This window comes from Triturus cristatus, chromosome 2_1, assembly GCF_964204655.1.
Source record: "Triturus cristatus chromosome 2_1, aTriCri1.1, whole genome shotgun sequence".
Taxonomy (NCBI): domain Eukaryota; kingdom Metazoa; phylum Chordata; class Amphibia; order Caudata; family Salamandridae; genus Triturus; species Triturus cristatus.
In genome coordinates this window covers 565,094,445-565,118,171 of record NC_140581.1, presented here as the reverse complement: position 1 = coordinate 565,118,171, position 23,727 = coordinate 565,094,445, and the positions used below count along the sequence as shown (strand labels likewise).

The following is a 23,727-nucleotide window of genomic DNA, read 5'->3' as shown; positions in this document are numbered from 1 at the left end:
CTATATGCAAATTAGTCCTGACCCTGCTCCAGTCAGAACAGTCCACCTCGAACTGCCAAACCAGGTCCTTCTTGAATTGGAACACGAGCAACTCAAGACTGATTTAGCCTTAGTTATAGGCTCATCAGCCGGATACAGCTTTGTTTCAGTGACCGTGTGCGCGGGACCCACGTCTGGGCATATCGGTCTCACTTAAGGTGGCACACTTAAGTATACAAAAATTGGTGGATGGAATACTTAAGGTGGCATGATGTGCAGAATAATAATGGACTGGGATGTAGCCTACAGTGATTACCAGGGGCTGAGATTAATTCAACATTCCATCCATCACTGTTTTTTTTACGTTTTATGTCACCCTAAGTGGGGCGGCTATGACCAGACGTGGGTCCTGTGTACACTGTCACTAGATCCAAGCTGTATCTGGTTTATGAGCCCATTAACTAGGGCAAAACCATTCCTGAGTTTCTTGTGTTCTGGTTCAGGGAGGACCTGGCTTGTCAGTTCAGGCTGGAATATTCCTATTGGAGCAGGGTCAAAACTATTTTTTATATAGTTGTGTCTAAGCTGAGGGGGCATGGTGTGCAAAATAACTGGATTGGAATGCGGTACAGAGTGTTTACCAGTGGCTGAGATTAAAGTATTCCATCCATCACTGTTTGGTATATTAACACTTGGTAGGCAACAAGCTCACTGACCCCAGGAAGCTTGCTGAGGAGGCGGGCCTCTGGGTCAGCAACAGAGTGTCCAAGAAGGCATCTGGGGTGGACTCCCAAAATGGTGGTCAGGATTCCCACCAGAAGGTCAGATAAAAAGAAAGTTCTCTCAAGGTCCCCAAAACAGTTGTCTGGGGAAAGGGTCCCAAATCCAATCTGGCCATCAGAAAATAGGCTTCCTGGATAAGAATACTTGCAAGTTTGTACCCAGGTGCTATGAGTGTTATGAGTATGAGCACACCAAGGGTAGCGTAGTGCTTGGGGAGACGATGGTCCCAGTCAATCTGGGGGAGACCAGTGAGGTTAGCCTAGTGCCCCTGGGTGACAAGGAGATGGTGCTCAAAGCCCACATGCCTTCTAACACTTCCATGTATAGGCAATGGATCACCATCAGTGGGCGAAGGGTGGAGGATCTGAGGGATATAGGAGCCAGTATACCTACTGTCAGGTGTCATCTGGTGTCCTCAGAGCAAGTGATTCCCAATACATGTCACCAAGTTGTAGTAGACTTCTGGGAGAGTCACTGCCCTATGGCTCTGATTCCGTTTGAATGGGGGTGGGGGATTCCCATATTTTCTGAAAGTTTCTGTGAGCCCTGTCATACCTTTGGCCTGTCTGTCAAGGAATGATCTGGAGAACATTGCTTGGAAGGAAGTAGAGTTCAGGTTGCACCTGGAAATGTTGGGGTTGCCTAAGTGGGTCTGTGTGACCACCAGGTCCATCGCTGCCCAGGAGGGGAGTCAAGGAGGTCTAGAGCCTGTAAAAATTGCCAGACAGCTGAAAAGAGAGGGAAGGGCAAGGGTTATGGGACACCAACTCCTGAATGTCCCATAGGACAGGTGGATGGGGTGCAAGAGGAGGCCTCCTCCGAGCCTACCGGGGACGACATTGTCTCCCCGGGTGACCTGCCTGAGTCTGCTGGGAGGCAAGCAAAAGGTGGACCCTCCAGGGAGGAGCTCGGTAAGGCACAGAAGTGCCCAACCCTCGAGGGCATGAGACGGCAAGCTGAAGCCTAGGCAGCGGGTTTCATTGTTTAATTGACTCGCTGAAATGTGTTTCAGTACTAAATTTGACAATCTGAAAGAAACACATTAGTTATAGATTCCTTACCTTAGAATTACCCCCAGGCGTCAGACTAGATCCAAAAAGTTTTTTGTCAGCAGTTCTTCTGCATGTCAGAAGGTGGCATTGGTCGGCTCCACATCAGTCGTTGGTGTCTTATCGACGGTATGATGTCGCGGTAGCTACTTAGACGCTGCCCTCGCGCACTGACGTCAGTTCTTTGTTTTTCCGCACCAGCCAGCGCAGATCCGGAGAGAGCGGTTCCTCCCGTCACTTTTTGACTGACTTTTTTCTCGACCTTTGTCGACTTCTTTTTTGAGTCTACTGACTCCTGGTGCACGAATGATGCCCGGTTTCAAGGCCTGCGGTTCCTCTACCCGACTGATGTTGGTTACGGATCCGCACCGCCTGTGTCTCTTTTGCCTGGAGCGCGACCACGACCCCAAGTCGTGCTCCGACTGCCGGTCGATGGTGCCGAAAGCTTTGCGGGAGTGGTCCCAAAAGTTGCTTGAGCACCAGCAATCTGCTCCACGCCGTTTGAGGTCCCGGTCGCGATGGATCACAAATCGTCCAAGTCATCGAAGTCTTCGCACTCGGGGTCGGGTAAGACGAAGGACAAAAAGAAGTCAAAGAAGCATCGTCGCTCTTTGACTTCTCCCCGTCGGTCGGCTGATGCGACGAGGGATACGGGCGGTGCCCCTCCTGCAGCTCCGCGCCCAGAGCCGAAGAGTCGGCTCTGGGTTCCCCCCCTTCCCGGGACCCGGAGCGACTCCCGCCCAACTTCGTATGTTCTACGAAGCGATGCATGACATCTCTGGGTGACCCGAACCCGCCGGCGCGCGTTCAATCCCTGCGGACTCGGTTGGGAGTCCTAGGCTTTCTCCGCTGTCGGCTCCGTCCCCGGCACCGCCAGGCCCCCATGGATCCAGGCCTGGATCCGGATCGGCGCCAGTTGACCTGATTACGCCTCCACCAGTGCCGCTTCCTCCTGCACCTCAACCGCCACCAACGCCGGTCTTGTCCCCTGCCGGCGTCGACCCCAGCCTCCATCCCGATGTGGAGCCGCACTGGCGTCGCCCGATGACGGGTCCGGCATCGGGAGGGGTTTTGTGCCCCTGTTCACTCCTGGGGTCCCTTTTTGCCTAGATTGGCAACCTGAGGAAGAGGAGGAGAACTGGGAGCGGTCAGGTGACCCGTTAACTGATCAGATGGGATCAGAGCAGGACTGGAGAGAGGAACTGGGTGATGCCAGTGGTCTTGACACCTCTCCTGACCTTGGCATTTTGTCTCCTCCTACCGTGGCTATGGATGAGGGAGCGTCGTATGCAGTGGTGTTGCGTAGGGTGACTGAGGCTCTCAACCTTGAGCCTCCTAGGGTGGTGGTCAGGACTAACCTCCTGACAGGTGCTTCAACCGGCTGCAAGCTCTTCGGAGCCCCTGCTGCCGTTTAATGAGGTCCTCCCCGACGTCCTTTTGGGCTCGAGGTCCAGGCCCAACTCGGGGGCTCCAGTTAACAGAATGATTGCCCGACGCCACCGCCTGTCTCTGCGTGACCCCACTTTCCTTTCCCAACACCCCACCCCAGAGAGCTTGGTGGTCCAAGCCTCCACTTCCAAAAGCGCTTTCCCTATCGCTCCACCGGAAAGGGAATCTGTTGTAATATAAAGAAGAATTCTTGAAGCACTATGACGAGGTAAGAAGATATCCTTTATTCCCTGTCATCCGCTCTCCTGACACTGGAATCCTCTCATGTCAACATTCTACTGTCACCTCTCGGGGGACCATACCAACATGGAAATGGCAGAGGGGTGTGCGGAACATACCAATAGTATAACAGAAAGTGAGATTACAACACATCTCCCTATATAGGGAAAACAAGACATTCATCAACTCATGTAATTCACAATGCCCAAAACACAGTACCTTAAGGTTGAGATGATGCAGCTATTCTGCCCTTACTCCACGTCTGACCATTATCTAGGCGAACCACATTCTTGCCATCCTTTTCCACCCTTTGGTGTGCCTGATACTTGCTCAACCCTGGTTGTACATGTGTGGGCTTCTTAACAACCACTGTGGAACCCCTCTTGTACTCTTGTGTTTTGACCCCATGACTCTGGTCATACCACCCTTTGTACTTCCATTGGTGTTGGGATCTCAGCTCCTTACTCACCCCATGGTCTAGGTCCACCTTGTTTCCACCCCTCAGCCAGTGTGGGACCAGTTTGGTACACGGTTCCCTTCCTCTTAAGTTAACAAAGGGAGACACTCCTGTGACAAGATTGGGGGTAGTGTGGTACGCCCAAATGCACTCTCTCAAGGAATCTTCCACATTGAACCCACTAGAGATGGCCAACTGAATGTGCTCTTTAATGAACCTGTTTGTCCTTTCTACCAACCCATTAGCTCTCGGACAATAGAGTGCAGTTTTCTCGTGTTTTATGTTTAAATCTTCCAGAAAAGTGGTACGTGTAACTTTACTTTTGTCGCTAATAGCACAGCTATCGCATTCCTTTACTTTGAGTTCGATCATGGAGTCCATCCTTGGAAACCAGAAATAGTTCCTGACTTTGTTTTTGGTGAGGCTCCTCCCCAAATGACCCTCATGGGCCAGGTCAATTATCTTGTCTCTCAAGTTGCAGGGAGGAACAGCTCTGTTTCCCCGATGTATCATATCTGACATTAACGACAGTTCATATCTCACTTCCCAAAAATCTTTTACCTCTTCCGGAACCTGAGAACGGTTTTCAGGCCAACCATTGAGAATGAACTGTCTGAGGATGCTCATCCCCTTGTCTCCCTTAACTCCTGCATCCCATTCTTCCTTTGACAAAGAAGAGAGGTGCAAGGAAAAAATGGGGGCATCCAAATGTTCCTCTCCGGCATACTCCAAGAGTGGTGACCTTGACAAATAATCAGCGATTACATTCTTTGGACCTGGCAGATACTCTACTTTGAAACAATAGTTTTGTAGTCCCAGGACCCATTTCGATATACGTGGGGAATTATTGTGTGCATTTTTTGGTGAGAACATGAAGGTCAAAGGCTTGTGGTCAGTGTGTCTTACAAATTGTATCCCCCACAGGAAAAATTTAAAATGGTTCACTGCCCAGAAACACGCCAATGCCTCCCTCTCAATGTCGGAATAGTTCTTCTCCGCAGAGTTGAGTGACCGTGATGCAAACGCAATAATGGTAACTTGCCCCTGGTCTTGTTGAGAAAGCATTGCTCCCAACCCTTTGTTGGAAGCATCCGTGGTCAGGACAGTTTTCTTGCGTGGGTCGAATGCACCTAGCGCAGGTGACTCTAGGATGCTCACCTTTATTGCCTTTACCGCCCTGCTGTGTTTTTCCTCCCACACGAATTCCTTTTCCTTTTTTAACAGTTCACGCAACTCATCACACATATCTGCAAAATTCCGTACATACTTAGACATGTACTCAGCTAGTCCTAGGAATGATTTAAGTTCTTCTTTGTTAGTAGGGTTATGGGCGTCCTTAACCGCTTGAATCAAACTGTATTTTGGTTTGAAACCATCTTTAGATATAGTGTGACCCAAGTAGTCAACTGAGTCCACCTTGATTTTACATTTCTCCAGTTTCACGGTTAATCCTACCCTGGTTAACCTTTGACACACCGTGTTAAAAATGGCATCATGTTCTTCTTCCGTAGCCCCATACATCAAAATATCGTCTTGGAAACATAAGGTGTTTTTGATACCCTCCAACACTTGTTGCATCACTTTCTGGAAAATAGATGCCGCCGAGGCTAGACCAAACGGCATCCTAACAAACATGTAAGCCCCAAACGGCGAGGAGAACGCCGTATGTGGTCTCGACTCAGGGTGTAACTCGACCTGGTGGTAGGCCATGGACAAATCGATGACTGAGAAAAAACACCCTTTACCCATCGTGCTCATCATTTCATTTATATTGGGCAGAGGAAACCTCTCCACCCAGATGTTGTCATTTAGGCTGCGTAAGTCAACACAGACACGGATACCCTTGCCATTGGCCTTTGACGCTAGAACCAGGGGGGCCAACCATTCAGATGCGTCTATGGGTTGTATAACCCCCATGTCACACAGTTTGTCCAGTTCGTCTTTTAGAACTTCTCTCAGGCGCAACGGCACAGGGCGCGCCCTATGAACCACTGGTTTAGCACCTTTCTTCACTCTGATTTTGTGCTGGAAATCTTTTAATTTCCCTAACTTTTCGGTAAATAGGTCAGAAAAAGCATTTTGTAGAAGACAGCATTCGTTGTTTTTGGGAGTGTCTACCAAGATGACTTGTTCCTTGTTATTAGGATCTAGGATAATGCCCAGTACTTTTTGGTGCTGCCATCCTAACAGGTTCGCGCCCTTTTCGACCACATACACCTTACCCACCATGGATCTACCTTTAAACTCTATGTGGCTACTCAACATCCCCACCAGGGGAATGGGGTCTCTGGTGTACCCCTCAGAAGAAATGTCGGGAGAATGTAGCATGCTTTTACTGCAACCTAGAATTTCCTCAAAGTCCTTTGCATTTATTAGCGTATACGGGGAACACGAGTCAGCAAACAATTCAATGGCTTTGTTGTCTATGTGTATAACACATTTAGGATAGTTGGGCTTAGTTGTTTCGTCGCTGTCCTTGACTTGGAAAATGAATCTTGCTAGTGTTTCTCCAACGGGATTGCTGACCCTAGAAGTGTTACTTAACCCCTCCCTGCATACTCTGGCCAAATGTCCTCTTCTATTGCATTTTTTACACAAAACACTGCGGACTGTTAGCCAAGTGGTTACTGCTTCCACACCTGTAACATTTCAAATTTTGACCTTCCTTGTTGGTGGGCAGATTCCTTACGCCTTCCCTATTATGCACTTTTAACACTTCCCCTTCAAACCCTTCACACTGAATGGGAGCGACCACTTCTTCTTTTACTTTCATCTCTCTTACACACTTGGCTGTGTGCTCAATAGATTGGGCAATAGAAATAGCATCCTTCAAGGACGGATTTTTAGCGAGTAATTTTTCCTGCACCTTCCCACTGTTAGTACACCTTACCAGTTGGCCTCTTATTAACGAATCATTAAGCTCGCCAAAATCACACAATTGCGTAAGTCCTCTAAGAGCCGCTATGTAATTATTAATAGATTCGCTCTTCCCTTGCACCCTGCTAAAGAATTTGTGGCGTTCAAGCACCACATTGACTTTGTCACCAAAATGAATCTCCAATTTCATCAGTGTTATGTCGTACACATCTGCGTCATCCTCTTCCTCCAATTCTGGCTCCGGTAGAGTTTCATAAACTTTACGACCATGCACGCCCAAATTATGCAATAGTATATGCTGTTTACGCAACAGAGAGAACCTTTCTCCGCCCATCGCAATCAAATACGAGTCGAACAACTTTGTCCAATCCTTCCAATGAATATCTGGATCACCACAGTCATTTAAAAATGATGGCGGTTGGCTCATTCCAGGCGTACCCATCTTGCCTAAGAAGGAGAATTACCTAGGCTGGTGTAGCTGACCTGCTTTAGTGTGAGAATACACCAATAGACCTTGAAGGGCAGAGAAAGCAGTAGGGTGCACTACTCTGCAAAACCACCAAAAGCTGAGCGGGAACCCACTCCAACAGGGGCTTACATACGAAAGAGAAGCTTGCACAAAGGGTATATCACTGTGACGGAAAAATATGGAGAGAGCAACCTCTTGAGGCCAGAGTTCAAAAGAAATACGTCACCTTGCTGACTGACATTACATACCCGAACCCAGCGGGGGTCCCTGCTTGAGCTACACTATGGGGAATATTAATGGTGTCACGCACAGTGTGTGCGCATCACAGAAGAAACGCACTACAGCAGAGGCAGAAATAACAGCACGCACAATGTGTGCGCCTCACAGGGGTATCCTTAAAGAAGGCACGTAGAATGTGTGCCTATCACAGTAGCGCAGCACAAACGAAGGAAATGGAAAAGTCTTACTTGTGCCAGGACGATGCGCCTCACAGGGGTATCCTTAAAGAAGGCACGTAGAATGTGTGCCTATCACAGTGGCGCAGCACAAACGAAGGAAATGGAAAAGTCTTACTTGTGCCAGGACGACAACTTCTGATGTTGCTGACAGATAGCTGCGCAGGAACAGATAGCATACCGGTGCCTTTGAAACCAACAACGGAGGCAGGGAAGCTTCGCCGGACCTGACGTTTAGCCGGCTCTCGAAGACTGGTGCGCCGGTGAAATTGGCAAGAGGCGTGTCAAACACTCCGCCGCTGATTTGACGGAGCCTGCCTGCTGACTGGGACAAGCGACAGGGGTTCGCACACTTCCCTTATTTCTTTCAGAACTGCTTGAAGACAGCAATCTTTATGAAGTGGAACTTCCTCAGACCATGACATTCGAAGTTCTGTGGGGACTCGCGGACCAGACAGTACGTACAGAGGTACGGTCACCCCCGATTCCTTCGAAAACTGACAGGACTGCCAGCTGACTGATCTTGATCCGCTGCTCTGCACAAAGGTTCTCCGCCCCACGACACATCAAGCACTCCGTTACAAGAGTTCACGTGAACTATGCGAACGATGCAGGCTGTTGAGAGTTCCTTGTGCGAGAACCACCAAACGGCTGAAAGCGTCAGTGCACAGAACCAACTGTCATGCTGCTTCTACACGTAAGCAACAGCTTAACCAGGAGAGACAATAACGAGAGGGGAGATGACAGGCTGCCCCCTGCGCAGAGACGTCGCCAGTGTTGTAATATAAAGAAGAATTCTTGAAGCACTATGACGAGGTAAGAAGATATCCTTTATTCCCTGTCATCCGCTCTCCTGACACTGGAATCTTCTCATGTCAACATTCTACTGTCACCTCTCGGGGGACCATACCAACATGGAAATGGCAGAGGGGTGTGCGGAACATACCAATAGTATAACAGAAAGTGAGATTACAACAGAATCCAAGAAGCTGGACCATCTTGGTAAGAAGATTTTCTCTTCCTCCAGCTTAGGACTGCGGTCGGTAAACACTGCATGTCTCTTGGGCCACTATTCCCACTCTGTGTGGTATACGGTTGCGCAGGTGCTGCCTCAGTGTCCGGAGGAGGCCCGGGCAGTGCTCTCCCAGGCTGTCGTCACCGGGAGGGATGCGGCGAAGTTTATCATCCGTTGTGGGCTGGACACTGCCGACTCTCTGGGCAGGACCATTTCAACGTCCGTAGCGCTGCTTCGCTACGCCTGGATGAGATCGTCTGGCTTTCAGGGTATGTCCAGAACACCTTGATGGCCGTCGCCTTTTTGGCGACAAATCGGACAACGCTCTGGAGCGTTTCAAGGACTCACTGGCTACGGCCAAGTCTTTGGCCCTCTCCAACCACCCTGTGCAGTCTGCTTTTCGCCCCTTTCGTGGCTACGGAAGGGGTGCCCTGCTAAGTTCCGCCCAGAGCCGCAGGCCAGCAAGTTACCCAACCTTCGCGTGGGCGGGGACGTGGGAACAGCCGCTGTGGTTCCAGGGGCCAACGGGCGGGCCAGTCCACCCATCCCCCCTCTGCCGCAGCCTCCAAACCCTCCTTGTCCGACCTTTCCAGCCCATCAAACGCCAGTATGCGGCAGGATCCTCCATCACTTCCCCCACTGGCGCACCATCACGTTGGACAGGTGGGTTTTGCAAATAGTCCGAAGGGGCTACTCCCTCCCCTTAGAGACTACCCCTCCAGCCATGCCACCGCGATAACCACTGCTTGTCGGAGGATCATCTGGACCTTTTCCAGCAGGAAGTTACGGCTCTCTTGGCCAAGGGAGCCATCGAGCAGGTTCCTGTCCCAGAAGTAGGCCGTGGTTGTTATTTCCACTACATTCTGGTCCACAAGGAAGGACAAGGGCCTACGTCCTATCTTGGATCTCAGGGACATCAATCACTTCCTCCGGAAGGGGAAGTTCAAGATGTTGACTGTCGCGATTCTTCAGCGTAGGTCAGGAAAGAATGGTTTCCCTGCACCTACAGTCAAGGCTCTTTTCCCCTGTATGCATGTTACCAGGTCTATTGCCAAATGGCGCACAGCGGACTACATGTCCCAGAATCCCTTGGGACGGAATGCTGGTAGCTGGATAAGGAGGTGCCTGGATTTCTGCTCCTATAAAGCCCCTTCCCTTCCTGGGGTCGGGGATTGACAATCTCACCTGTTTTTGAGTTCGAGAAAGTGGATGGTATTCCCCACTGGATTTCTGGTTTGGATTTGTTGTTTCCTGCTGAAGCTCTTTCGACAAGCAAGGCAATTGCTTTCCGAGGCCCGGACTTGCTATGAGGAGTTTTCCAGTTGGTTCACATGAAACTTTCATCAAGCAAGGCAATTGCTTTCGGAGGCCCGGGCTTTCTCTGAGGAGTGTTCCAGCTGGTTCACATTAACCACCGTTGCTGACATTTCTTCATTCCGAAGTGTTTGAAGGGTTGCTTTCAAGGTCAGAGGATTCTGTTTTTTACCAACGCTTAAACACAAGGTATTTAGCCTCACTCGGAAAGGAAGTGCTGGAGTGCTCCTTCTGCTTTTTGAAACAGTTTAATTTTGTAATTATTTCCACGCTGGTCTTCTCTTTTGGAGCCTGTGCTTACAATCTACACTGTGCTTGCAAACAGTGGTTTGGCGCCTAATTGCTCAGTGGTATTGAACTTGAGCTTGTGACTACTGCGTGCACAACTTTATTCCTTCGCTCTTATGCTGTGCTATTAACAGAGTTCTTATGCTTGTTTATGGTGCTATTCATAGTCCTCTTAAGGCACCATTTACCGTGACTTTGTTTGTTGATTGAAATCATCCTTGGGTTCAGTGAGCTCAAACTCCCTGGCATTCCAGTTCATCGTCTCTCAGTGTATGGTCTCACTGGGATTGGATAGTCTCAGAACCGTCTCTAAGAGTATTGCTGCTTGTTATATTGTGAGTATCTGACTATAGGAGCATCCTGTTGTTTGATATGAATGAATCCCTGAGTTATTTCTCATATCCCTCTGTTCTTTCATCTGCAGCTTATGTTTGTGGGGTGACTTCTGAAGTTATACCGAGCCATAGACCAGACTTAAGGTGTAAGAAGACTCCAGCACAGCAGCAGAGTTTATTATTTTATCCCTTTTCCCTATTCCCCGGGGTGCTTCCTTACATAGTAGTGTATATCTACTCTGTGTGTGGTTGTGCTCAGGGAAGTAGGAGGACTTCTCTACACTCCGTCGTCCCCACTGGTGGTACTAAAGGTTAGTGGCATTACTTGTTTTGGCGCTGCTGACACATCCTGACATTGACGCTTGCTCAGGTCTTGTCTGCCCTCGACCCGGAAGACTGGATGGTAGCGTTGGACTGGCAGGACGCTTATTTTCACATCCCCGTCCTGCCGGCCCACCGGCGTTACCTGCGGTTCACGGTAGGCCACGAGCATTTTCAGTTTACTGTGCTCCCCTTTGGCCTTACCAACACCCCTTGGGTGTTTACGAAAGTGATGGCGGGGGTCGCAGCTTATCTGCGCAGATAAGGGGTGTCAATCTTCCCCTATCTCGACGACTGGCTGTTGAAGGCGGGCTAGCCCCAGGCAGTCATCTCCCACCTCCAGACTACGGCCGACCACCTGTATTCTTTGGGATTTTCCATCAACGTGCCGATGTCACACCTGATTCTTTCTCAAAAGCTCCTCTTCATCAAAGCGGTTCTGGACACGACGCGGTTTTGGGACTATCCTCCCGAACAGCAAGTTTGGGATATTCAGGCTATGATTCCGATCTTTCCGCCTCTATCCCGGGTTTCGGTCAAAATGACCCTGAGGCTGCTGGGCCTCGTTGCCTCCTGCATCCTGCTGGTCGATCATGCCAGGTGGCATATGCAGGATCTGCAGTGGGACCTGAAGTTCCAGTGGGTGCATGATCAGGGGAATCTGTCCGATTGCGTCCAAATCTCGGAGGGCACTGCACGACAATTGCAGTGGTGGCTCACGAACTAGGATTGGGTCAAAGGCAGATCCTTCTCCCTTCCCCAACCAGACCACACAGTGGTGGCGGATGCGTCCCTTCTGGGATGGGGCCGCCACATGGGAGAGGCGGAGATCAGAGTCTTCCTTCTGTCTGGGGAAGAGTAGTGCAAGTGTTCACGGACAACACCACCGCCATGTGGTACTGCAACAAACAGGGCGGGGTGGGGTCGTGGACCCCATGTCAGGATGTTCTGTGCCTCTGGACATGGCTGTAACATAAGGGCAGTTCCCTGGTGGTTCAACACCTGGCAGGTACCCTGAACGACAGGGCGGACGAACTCACCCGCAGGTGCATGATGTACCACGAATGGCGTCTTCACTTGCAGGTGGTGCAAGGTCTCTTTGGACAGTGGGGAGAGCCTTGGTTAGATCTATTCGCCACCGAAGGGAACGTGCAATGTTAGCAATTCTGCACATTGGAATTTCCAAGGCGGCAGTCGCTAGATGACGCTTTTCGTCGAGAGTGGAGTTGCGGTCTGTTGTACGCTTTTCCGCCTATACCACTTCTGCCCAGAGTGCTGAAGAAGATCAGGCGCGACCGGGCCCAAGTCATTCTTGTGGCTCCGGATTGGGCACGAAGAGTCTGGTATCCCGAGCTGCTCAACATGGCCATCGATCCTCCGACCAGACTGCCTTTTTGAGAGGATCTACCTGTCTAGCCTCCGCCTCTTTTCGTGGCGATTGAGGGGCGGCAGTTGATGTCGTTTGACCTGCCTTCTGAAGTCTGCGATGTAATCTTGGCAGCCAGGCATCCCTCCACTAAAACGGTATACGCCTGTCGGTGGAACAAATTTGTGGATCCTCTCTCTGCCCCTCTTTCTGAGGTTCTCTTGTTCCTCCTTTCTTTGGCCCAGCAGGGCTCTGCTCTGGGCACTATCAAGGGCGATCTCTCGGCCATTTCTGCCTTCCTTCGGCTTCCAGATCAGCCTTCTCTTTTCAAGTCCCCGGTTGTTAATCGATTCTTATAAGGCATAACATCTCTTTCCTCTGATTCCGTTTGTTATACCTCAGTGGGACTTGAATCTGGTTTTAACTTTATTTGATGTGCCCTCCCTTTGAGCTGCTTCACAACTGTCCTTTGAGGCTCTTAACTCTCAAAACTGCATTCCTGGTGGCCATCACCTCTGCCAGGCAAGTGAGTGAGCTCCAGGCTCTTTCTTCAAAGCCTCCTTTTCTCTCTGTGCATCTGGACAAAGTTGTCCTCCGAACCCGTCCATCCTTTCTGCCAAAGGTTGTCACTGCCTTTCACATTGGGCAGACCATCATTTTGCCCATCTTCTTTCTGCCTCCGCATCCTTCCAAAGAGGAAGAGCGGCTCCACCGTCTTGGCCCAAAAGGTGCGCTGTCTTTTTATCTGGACCGCACAAAATAGTTCTGGTGGATGACCAGCTCTTTGTTGGCTACGTGGGTGCCAAAAAAGGTTGGGCGGTACACAAACGAACTATCTCTCTGTGGGTCGTTTTGTGTATCAAGTCCTGTTATTCTCTGACGAAAAAGGAGCCTCCAGTGGGGCTGTGTGCCCATTCCACCCAGGCGACGGCAGCCACTACTGCTTTAGGGTGAGGAGTTTCTCTGAATGACATCTGTCAGGCAGCTACGTGGGCATCGTTGCACACCTTTACGAAACACTACTGCCTGGACAGTCCAGTCCGGAGAGACGGCTTCTTTGGCCATTCTGTTCTCCAGGACTTTCTGGTGTAATATTGGTTCGCAGACCCACCTCCGGGGTTGGTATTGCTGTAGTCTAAGGTAAGGAATCTATAACTAACGTGTTTCTTTCAGATGAACAAGTTACTTTCCTTCTGTAAGAAACATTAGTTAGTTAAAGATTCCTTACCGCCCCACCCATCCTCCCCGTTCTGCAAACTGATTTTTAGGGTTAAGATATCCTTTCAGGGCTCTAGTTTTGTGCACCAGTGGTCAGTGCCTTGCCTGGCTCTGCGTATCTGGCGCTGAAAGTCGTGTACAGAACTGATGTCAGTGCGACGTCATCCCGGCGACACGACGCCAACGACGGACGCAGAGCCTACCGGCACCACCTTCCGACGCGTAGAGGTACTGCTGACGAAAAACTTTCCAGATTCAGTCTGATGCCTGGGGGTAATTCTAAGGTAAGGAATCTATAACTAACTAATGTTTCCTACAGATATATCGGTACTGAAGGTAAGTAACTTGTTCAACGAGAATAGAAAAAATATACTGTTGTCCATTACTAATTTTTATGGTTTCTATTGCTTAAATGTTGGTTATGAACTGCTGTCTTGTGCAGAAATGGCATTAGCATGACTTAGGCTGTAGACAGCCTGTGATGTATTTGAACACCAAGCCTAGTATTTAAACCTGTGTGTTTGCACAGTGAGTGCATAATTCAGCCATAGAAAATCGATAACATATCTAATACGAGTGCTGAAAGTGTGTTTTGTTTTACAGGTGACATGATTAACCTCGGAGATCGACAGCTCATGGTCCTGCACATGCCAGGTCATTCAAGAGGTAGCATCTGCTTGCATGACCGGGATCGAAAGATGCTATTCTCGGGCGATACCGTGTACGACGGGCAGCTGATTGACTGGTTACCATACAGCCAGATAAATGAGTATATTGGAAGCTTGGAGCGCCTCAAGGAATTGGTGGACAAGGAGCTGGTGGAGAAAGTTCTTCCTGGACATTTCAGCACATTTGGGTCTGAAAGGCTTTGTGGAATAGCCTCTAATTATATTGCCAAAGCTGGGGTGTGTCACAAGATGTCTACGTGTGCCATAAAATCAATCTCGAGCATTGTGCTCCATTTAACAAATTCTAGGACAACAGTCTCTTAAATGCCGACTCTGTTTTGTCTATGCTGTCACCTGGAAATGTACACGTTGCTAGTGGAAACGTTAGTTTGCTACTGTAGTTCCACAGTGAGTGTCAGGAAATGAAACCCTGTTTTACATTAATCAAAAGAGGCAGTACTGGTAATCCTTATGAAGTGGCGCTGTTCAATGAGTTAACATGGTTGTGGAAACCAGAAGATCTGTCCCATAATTGAGAAAAAATGGATTCGAGAACGATGAGCAATATATGCTTGCGCTGCCACCAAAAAATGAGGGTCTAAAACAGCGTTAATGTGGCGCTTGCCCGTTGCGATATTTCAGGGTAACTTATTGACACACTTTCCAGAGCTTGATGATTCTAAATTTTGTTATTTTCGATATTGCGTAATTTAGGAGCAAATATGATGTACCAAAAGAGGGCAAGCGCACTGAATATCAGAAACCTGTTCGTTAGTGTGAAATGCAAGAGGCTTCGGGAATTATTTTGCACTTATTTTCGTAAGAATCGTAGTGTTCTATCTAATGTATTTGTGAAACTGGTTGGAAGGCGAAGCTCGAATTGCAGATTTAATGTGCCTACAGGGAGCATTCATACGGGTGTGTTATTTTTACACAAAAGTCTTTTAAGGCTATTCGATAAGTGGATTTACAGCAGGTCTAATCTCATTATTCTATGCAGCTCTGCAAGGGTGGTATTTACTTAGCAGTGGTTACTCAAGCTGTTGCAGACAAAACTGTCCTGGTAAGTCTACAGTATCCAAGTGTAGTTTCCAAGTAGTTGTTTAACCTCAGGCAAGCAGCATTTGTCATCGGTGTGGTTCTGTGAGACAATGGGAATACTCAGCTAGAATGGACATAGAAAACGGACCAAGCTTTACCAGTTCAACCTCACCCTTGCTCTGTTGGGACAGGTGTCATCATCCCTGTGTTATGTTTCTCCTTGAAGAAGAAAAACCTGCCACCGAGATGTAAACTATCAAGCATTGTCTCCTTGAAAGGGAACGTTGTTTGTTGCGTTAAAGTGTGCCTTACATGCCAGTGACTGGTTCCTTTGAATATTTTCTAAAGTGTCAGGGCGATGTACAAAATAGGCGACTTGGCTAGGGCTTTGGTATAGATGTCTGGAAAACATTAAGGAAAAGGCTACACATGTATTAATGTTATTGGCAGATATGCATTTTATTGGGTGCATGTAATTTTGAAAATAAAAAAACGAGAAACTGCGTCGGTTGCTCATTAGAAAAGGTCTCTCTCAGCAAAAGGCTGCCAAAGACTTTTCAGGTAACTCGCTGAATGTGCATATTATTACTGTGACTCCTCAGGGTATTACTCCAGGTAGTAACGGGTAATGTAGTAGCGCTCCAGGGCGGAAGTGTTGACCGGAAACTAGAGTGATGCCTTTTTCCTCTCTGGAACATTACTTTTAAAGGTTTGTAAATTCTGTAAGGTCGTCAGAAAAAAGAAGATTCTGTGGCCATGGCAAAGAAGCTCACCCGCGCCTTTATCAGAAAGCAGAGCATGTAATAAACATCAAAACAATGAAGGCCTATATTTACAGGTACTTGCTGTGTTTCATTAAATGTGTTTCATTTGGAGGTTGGCAAGCAAAACATAAGTTTCATTTAACTTTGGACATCGTATAATAAAAAATGAAATGAATAAATTGCAAGACATGCCTGTGCTACATTAGAACATAAGCCACGATGATGCCCAACAGGATCCTGGCTTATTTAGACTAGTATCTGACGACCATTTTTTAACACTGGTTTATTGGCTTTCTACATTATTACTTTGCCCCTAAAAGTGATGACAGCAGATTTTTCAAACAAATTTCAGGGTATGTACATTTTTTATTTTTTATTTTTCAGATTTATAGCGCGCATAGCTGCCCCAGCAATGGGGCGTCCCAGCGCGATCAGAGAAACGAGAGAGTGGCGGGACAAGAAGGCGATTATACAACGGCAGGGAAGAGCCAGGTCTTGATCGCCTTGCGGAAGGAGATATGAGTCTGTATCTGTCTGATGGAAAGAGGGAGTCGATTCCACAGTAACGCTGCAAGACAGCGGAAAGACCGCCCCCCAGCTTTTGCTCTCACCGTCCGGGGTACGATAGCCAGCAGCTGGTTGGATGATCTAAGAGATCGTTGAGGTGTATACGGTTGAAGTAGCTTAGATAGACCCAATGGAGCCTGTTGAGAGAGAATTCTATGAGCAACACATAGGGTTTTAAATTGAATTCTTTTCTCCACAGGCAACCAATGCAGCTTGGGAAGGATGTGTGCAACCGATGCAGATCTCGGGAGTGCCACTAGCATACGTGCTGCGGCATTCTGAGCTCTCTGTAAACGCATGATACAGGATTTATTCGCCCCAAGATACAATCCATTCCCATAGTCCAGTCTCGATAGTATAGTCGCCTGGATGATGGTCTGACGATCTCTAGGGGGAAAAAAGCCCAGTACTGGCTTCAAACTACGCAGTAGGCCAAAACACGACCCAGCCACGGCCTTGGCTTGTAAGTCAAAAGTCAGACCGCTATCGATCCAGAAACCCAAGTTTTTGACCGCTTCTTTGGGCACCGGGGCTGGCTTAAGGTTGTCAGGCCAACAATGATCAGACCATAGGTCCCGATCTTTTCCAAATACTAACACCTCAGATTTACTGGCGTTAAGTTGGAGATAATTACTGGCCAACCAGTCTGCCACCTCAGCAAGATCTTCCCTGAATCTACTTAGATTTGCGGTGTTCTTTTTGGAGTAGGCAATCACTAGTTGGGTGTCGTCAGCGTATGACACTATTGACAGACCCCTCTTCCGAGCCACCTGGGCCAGCGGTTGCATGTAGATATTAAACAAAGAGGGGGCTCAGGATAGACCCCTGAGGCACTCCTCGTTGTAAGGCATACCTCCGGGATTGAAATGGTGGCATCCATATCTGAAAAGATCTTCCAGTTAGAAAGGCTCGGCACCAGTCGAGAGCCAGATCCCTCACTCCAATATCAGATAGCCGCCTTAGTAGGATTTCATGGGAGACCGTGTCAAAAGCGGCACTTAGGTCGAGAAGAACTAAGGCCGCCGAGTCCCCTACATCCAGTATCCCTCGGATTTCCTCCGTCACTGTCAACAAGGCAGACTCAGTGCCATGCCGGGCTCTAAAACCGTTCTGCGACGGGTCAAGGATAGCATTTAGTTCAATGAACTCCGTCAGAATAGTCTGGACATGTAGTTCTACCATTTTCGCTAAAAAAGGAAGTTGCGAAATTGAACTATAGTTACCTGGATCGACTGGGTCCAGGGTCAACTTTACTTGGGAGTATTTAACAACTTCTACTCTTTACAGGACAAAATACCCCAACAATATTTTGTTAGCGTTTTTGGGCAGTTGCAGCTGGTATCTTTTATGCGAGGTGTTTTCTGTCCAAAATATTTTTGTTTGAGCAAGGGCTTCGCCGAACCAGGATTAGTATTGTTTTTATTTAAAGTAACTTAATTTGCTAAATATGCCAAATCTGCTCTCTTGACAAGGTGTACATTCATAGTATATATTAAGGCGATTATGGATAGAATTTGAACGTTCTTTAATCCTTTTGACCGCTTTCCATAGCTAATACGCATTAGTTGCATTTATTTTGTGACTCTTAATATTATGGCACGCACAGTTTATCTTGGATACAAATGCAAATGCATTTTTACTCTCTTATTTTTGTCAGTAATTGTTGAAAACATAGTCATTTCTAAATTAAATTTCCAATATTTGTTTAAAGTCTTTAGTTGCCTTTCGTGAAGAGTGAAGTGGGCAGGCTTTTCTTCCAGCCTTGTATTACTTATAAACTGGTGTAATAGTTCCAGGTTTTGAATGACTATAAATTGCATGAACTCGTGAAACCATTTAATAACATTGTGCTTCATGACTGGTATTTGTAAAAATACATTTATAATTAACATGTTCATACATGTGCTAATATAAAGTTATTTTTTCATCTGAGGTTATTTAAAAAAATATTTGTAGATGCTTAGCCTTGGGTCTTATACAAAGTGGCAGTTCGCTTTTATAGTATTTTCAACATTGTTTTTAAATGCCATTTTTAACCAGAAGCATATCACGGCTTTATACACTTGATGTCAGTACCTTTCCTTTTAATAAACGTGATGTCATTACATTTCAACTGCTGCGTAAACTATATTATATGGAATATATCAATAAATAATTATATACACCATGGTTTGTGTAAAATTGTCAAATATATTTAACCGAGCTGATGCTATCAGAGATTCCCAAACAAGAGGTGTATCAGTGAAAACCGTACTTTTCTTGTGTTGTAATTATTCTTAAATCCTGTAGCACGGTCTCCTAACCAGAAAACACACTTTCTTTATATGCAATTCTGTGCTTTTAAACACATGTCCATGATTAATCCCCATCTATTCAATATAGCTATAGGTTGTAGGTGTATCACTTAAGCGATAATGTCACATTAGAGAATTAAGTCATTACTGTTTTTGTTTTAGAGTCAAATATTGTGAATGTAGCACCTATGAGTTGTTCTAAAATGTCAATGCCTCACATGAAGGCTTTGAACGAGAACAGAGGGATCCAACAAACCACAGGCCCTGAAAAAACGTCCTGAAATATCCATCAATGAGGGAATGCAGTTTGATTGCACTCTTTTTTTTCAAGCATCCTCTGGCATCTCCCAACTGCAAATAGGGTTATTCCGGTGCAGCAAAATCTAGTCCTGCTGAAGTTTTTGGATCAGGCACAATGTAGCATGACCCCAATGGCAGGTGAGGCCAGCATGGTAGCACCAAGCGCAATTTACAAGTGTGTGTCTGATACACATTTGTACTGGAATACATTCTTTTGATGTCCTAATTGTTTTAATTTCCATATGTTGCTTCCATGCTGTCAACAAAAACCATTCGGTGAATCAAATATTTGACATTCCATCCTACGATCTAAACAGTTAGCCTCTAATCCCAATCCAATCGTTTTCTTCCTCTAAGATTTTAATCAATGGATTTTATCATATATAAAATTGTTACAGTCAGCACATTATAAACATAAATGGGCACAGTTCTGCAGAGGCGACCCTATACACTGCTTATCTGCTTGTGACTCTTTTGAGCCATATTTGAGAAGACCCTGTATGCATCATGCATGTTCTGGGCACGGTTCACCTACAGCCGTGCACAGGGGATGCTTTTTTTCAACCTGCGCTGCTTTTTGTACTTCTGTACCAAACTAGGGTGACTGAGTGCATGGTGAGTACATTAGATTCTGTATGTATACCCTCCAGTGTCTATTTGTCTTCTCTGTTAGTTTAATATGGGTCTCCTTTGCAACCTCCCACCGCCCTACATCTTTAACACATTCACCTATTGTAGGGCGTTCCTTGTTTATCCATTTATAGTGGGCTTTGACTGGCCAACAATGGCAAAAGCTGTTCAGCTAGTTTCCTTTAACTGTGAATGTGGATCTTCACGGCCAGCACGTAGTTGGTTTGAACGCATTCTGTTGCCCAGAAGCAGTTTCATACCTATCTGCTACTCTCTCCTAATACCTTTGGATTTCTAGGCATGATCAATTCATATGTATAAACGTAGCCCCTCCAAATTTACATTTGAGGCACTCGTCTGATTTCTTTGGGTGTATTCTGTGTAACAAGGCTGTGTTTACATAAGTGCGCTGAACAATATTACATTTTATAATGTAGAACCTTGCTGTATTCTGTGATTATTTTTTCTTATATATGTGTCAGGTATTTCTTTCAGTATTGTTCCGTAGTATTCGTTGCTGAGTGTGTCCTATTTTTATTTCACTCCGAGATCTTGTTTAGGACATCAGCATGAAGTGCCCAGTAGATCCTTATGATCAGTCCCTTGAAGTATTGCACGTCAGTCATTGCCTGCGCAAAGTGAGGTAAGGTCCAGAGAGGCACCTAAGCAGCATATAGCACTGGGGCTTTACACAATCTAGCAATATTTTGCAATATTTCCCAGCCACAACCCTATGCCCTATGGAATCTACCGCATGGGATACGTAGGTTTTGGTTTTTGTTACGCTATGATTTAATTCCACTTAATCTACTGTTATCTAAATGGCATGGCACTTCTGCTTTGTGCAATTTATGTAAACTGAACACCCAGGACTGTATGCATGTATTATTGATTTGTCCTATGTTACGTAATTTGCGCAATCGATGGCTAAAAGTAATTTGTATCCGCCTTAGCATTGTCACTTTAAAGGATTTCCTTCATGCACTTTATTGTCCTCCGAACGAAATGTTCTGTTCTTATATTTTTAACTTTTTTAAAGGATTTTTAGCTATTTATTAATATCCCTGGTGATATTTTGTCTGTCCGGCCTTGTTAGATTGATTTTTTGATGTATAGCTATTGCGGATTGAATTTTGTTTTTAAATTCTTGTATTTTCTCTGTATTTGTTGCTGTGTATTGTATATGTTTATGTGGCCCTCTTGAGAGCCAAAACATAATAAATAAATTTGAATTTGAATTTGAAGTGCGCTGAACAATATTACATTTTATAATGTAGAACCTTGCTGTATTCTGTGATTATTTTTTCTTATATATGTGTCAGGGATTTCTTTCAGTATTGTTCCGTAGTATTCGTTGCTGAGTGTGTCCTATTTTTATTTCACTCCGAGATCTTGTTTAGGACATCAGCATGAAGTGCCCAGTAGATCCTTATGATCAGTCCCTTGAAGTATTGCACGTCAGTCATTGCCTGCGCAAAGTGAGGTAAGGTCCAGAGAGGCACCTAAGCAGCATATAGCACTGGGGCTTTACACAATCTAGCAATATTTTGCAATATTTCCCAAGCCATTGCCATCAGCTGTGAGGTTGGCATTTTTCATTTTTGTGAATGATAGACTCGGCAGGTTAGCAATCATCCCCAAGTCAGGAAGCAGTTCTTTATCCAGGAACGTTTCACATCCATGCTCTTCCAAAAGTTTGGTTTCTCAACATCAACCCTTGCCATGTGGAAGCTACCAAGGTAATCCAGTGCTTTCGTGCACAGGACAGGCACACACAGTGCACACTTCTGATAAAGCCAAGCTTACACCTGCAATAATATTCTTTAATAGAAGCACCTTGTCAAAATCGATCTATTAGATCCAATCCAATATATTTTGGATTATAATGAGGGCTTTATCAAGGAGTTCAAACCTACAGTTGACCAACATTATGCTGAACAATCGGTTAGGAATGAGACAGTTGATATGAAACTAGGTGAAGGTGAACTACCAACGTATGAAGCCTTCATCTTCAGTTAAGTATCAATGTCCGTTTGGGCATCCGGTGTACAAATAACGATCTTTTGTAGGGGAGTTGAAGCATACATGATGTAAGGTACTAGCTCCCCCACGATATCTAGAGTTGACACATGTAGTGGTACAGGTAACGCAATGCCAGGGAAACCGCAGACAAGAAAGATTCTAGCCATGCTGTGTGCCTACCTAATGCTGTACTGTAAATGTTACAGGAGCCATATCTTTGCAGTAGTCAATGCCAGACGTGGAGGTTCACCATGTCACTGGCAGATCCGCTACAATGTTTGGCATAGACCGACAGACTATCATGCTAAGGGTGGCAGACCTTAGGAAAAGATGACTATGAGGGCCCTAACAAGCGGGAATAGAATTTCTATTAAGTTTGGGGGCATGTGGGCTCTGACAATATACCCAAATATAGGGGGTATACTTCTCTTGTCCACAGTAGATGGTAGAAATGTTACCATTCTAAATGGGTCTGTGCCAGAGTTTCTTCCAAAGACTCCCCCTGCCCCCACCACAAAGAGAATCCAGACATGCCTGTCACAGTACACACTCAAATTGCAATGGATGTTACACCAAATCTATGGAGGGTTAACCTAGATGCACCATAGCTGTGGATAGAAATTCCACTAAAGACATTTTAATTTAGGCATGTCATTCTTACAGACCTAAAAACCTTTGATTCCCACTGGTACAAACTTAAAGCCTCATTTGCTTTGTGGTATAGGAATATTTTATAGGCATTTGGTCACAGATTTACGAAGAGGTCACGCAAACGAGGGCAGTAAGTAAAGTTGCTGCATTGCGTGGATTAGAGAGAGCAGAACAGTGCCATAGCTACTAAGATGTGAGGCTGTTCTGCTCTCTCCCTGCACTGATGCACGTTTGACAGCTATGCGATAATGCAAACACCCTTTCACCATAGAACAAGAGTGTATGCATTGTGTCAGCATAGTTTTTGTGCAGGAAGGACTTTTCCTCTTTGTATGTGTGCTGTAAATTACACTTGGCAGGCAAAGATAAAAACCAAAAACGAGGATAAAAGAAAACATACATTTCTTCTCATTATGCTTGCGTTAGGTAGGCACAGGATTTTGGCGTAAATCCCAGTCTACAGTTCTTTGAAGATGATGAAGAACATCAACAGAGATTTACAAAGGGCACAGCTGCTCCAAGGAATGTCCTGACGCTAGTCCTCAAAGGTAAGCACTTACATCCGAACAAAGAGTCATGTTTTTAGCTTTGTCTTAAAGATCTGTTAAGATCTTGCAAGACAGAAATTAAGGGGAAGTTTATTACAAGCAGAGGGACTCAGATAAGAAAAAGAATGACCACGTATCCTAGAGCAATAGATCCTTTGTACCATAGCTAAGGCCATATAAGAGGACCGAAGCTTCCTGGCGGGAGGGCAGAAGTTAATTCTGGTGTCAAGTTATCTAGGACCTACCGTGATGTTAGGCTCTAAAAGTAAGATTTAGGGTCTAGAACAAAATACGTTTCCTTACTGGGAACCAATGTAAAGTTTGGAAGTACGGCAAAACCTCAGTTCTCAAAGGAAGACTGAGAAACAGCCTTGCTGCTGCATTTTGAACCACTTGGAGCCTTTTGATTAAGTAATCAGGCAGGCCAAAGTACAAAACATTCATGTATTCCAACCTTGAAGCAATAATGGCCTGAATAACTGTTTTCCTGGCTGTTTCAGAAAGGAAATGCAAAAATGGTTTAGAGATGCGGAGGAGACCGAATCAGGTCCCTACCACAGCCCTGACTTAAAGCTGCAACGAGAGCGGATTATTGAACTTGACACTTAAATTCAATTTGAGGAAGCAGAGGGGGGGGCTCCTGCTGGC

At 46.3% G+C, this 23,727-nt stretch overlaps 1 protein-coding gene across 1 annotated transcript in view; it reads left to right on the top strand.

Moving 5' to 3' along the window:
- The window catches only part of MBLAC2 (metallo-beta-lactamase domain containing 2), a 100,594-nt gene extending 81,847 nt beyond the window's left edge, over positions 1 to 18,747 (top strand). The window contains exon 2 of the mRNA XM_085632456.1: positions 14,198 to 18,747. Within this exon, the coding sequence (XP_085488582.1) occupies positions 14,198 to 14,586 (389 nt within the window). The 3' untranslated portion in view covers positions 14,587 to 18,747. The remainder of the gene's footprint in view (positions 1 to 14,197) is intronic.
- Positions 18,748 to 23,727: the final 4,980 nt, after the last annotated feature.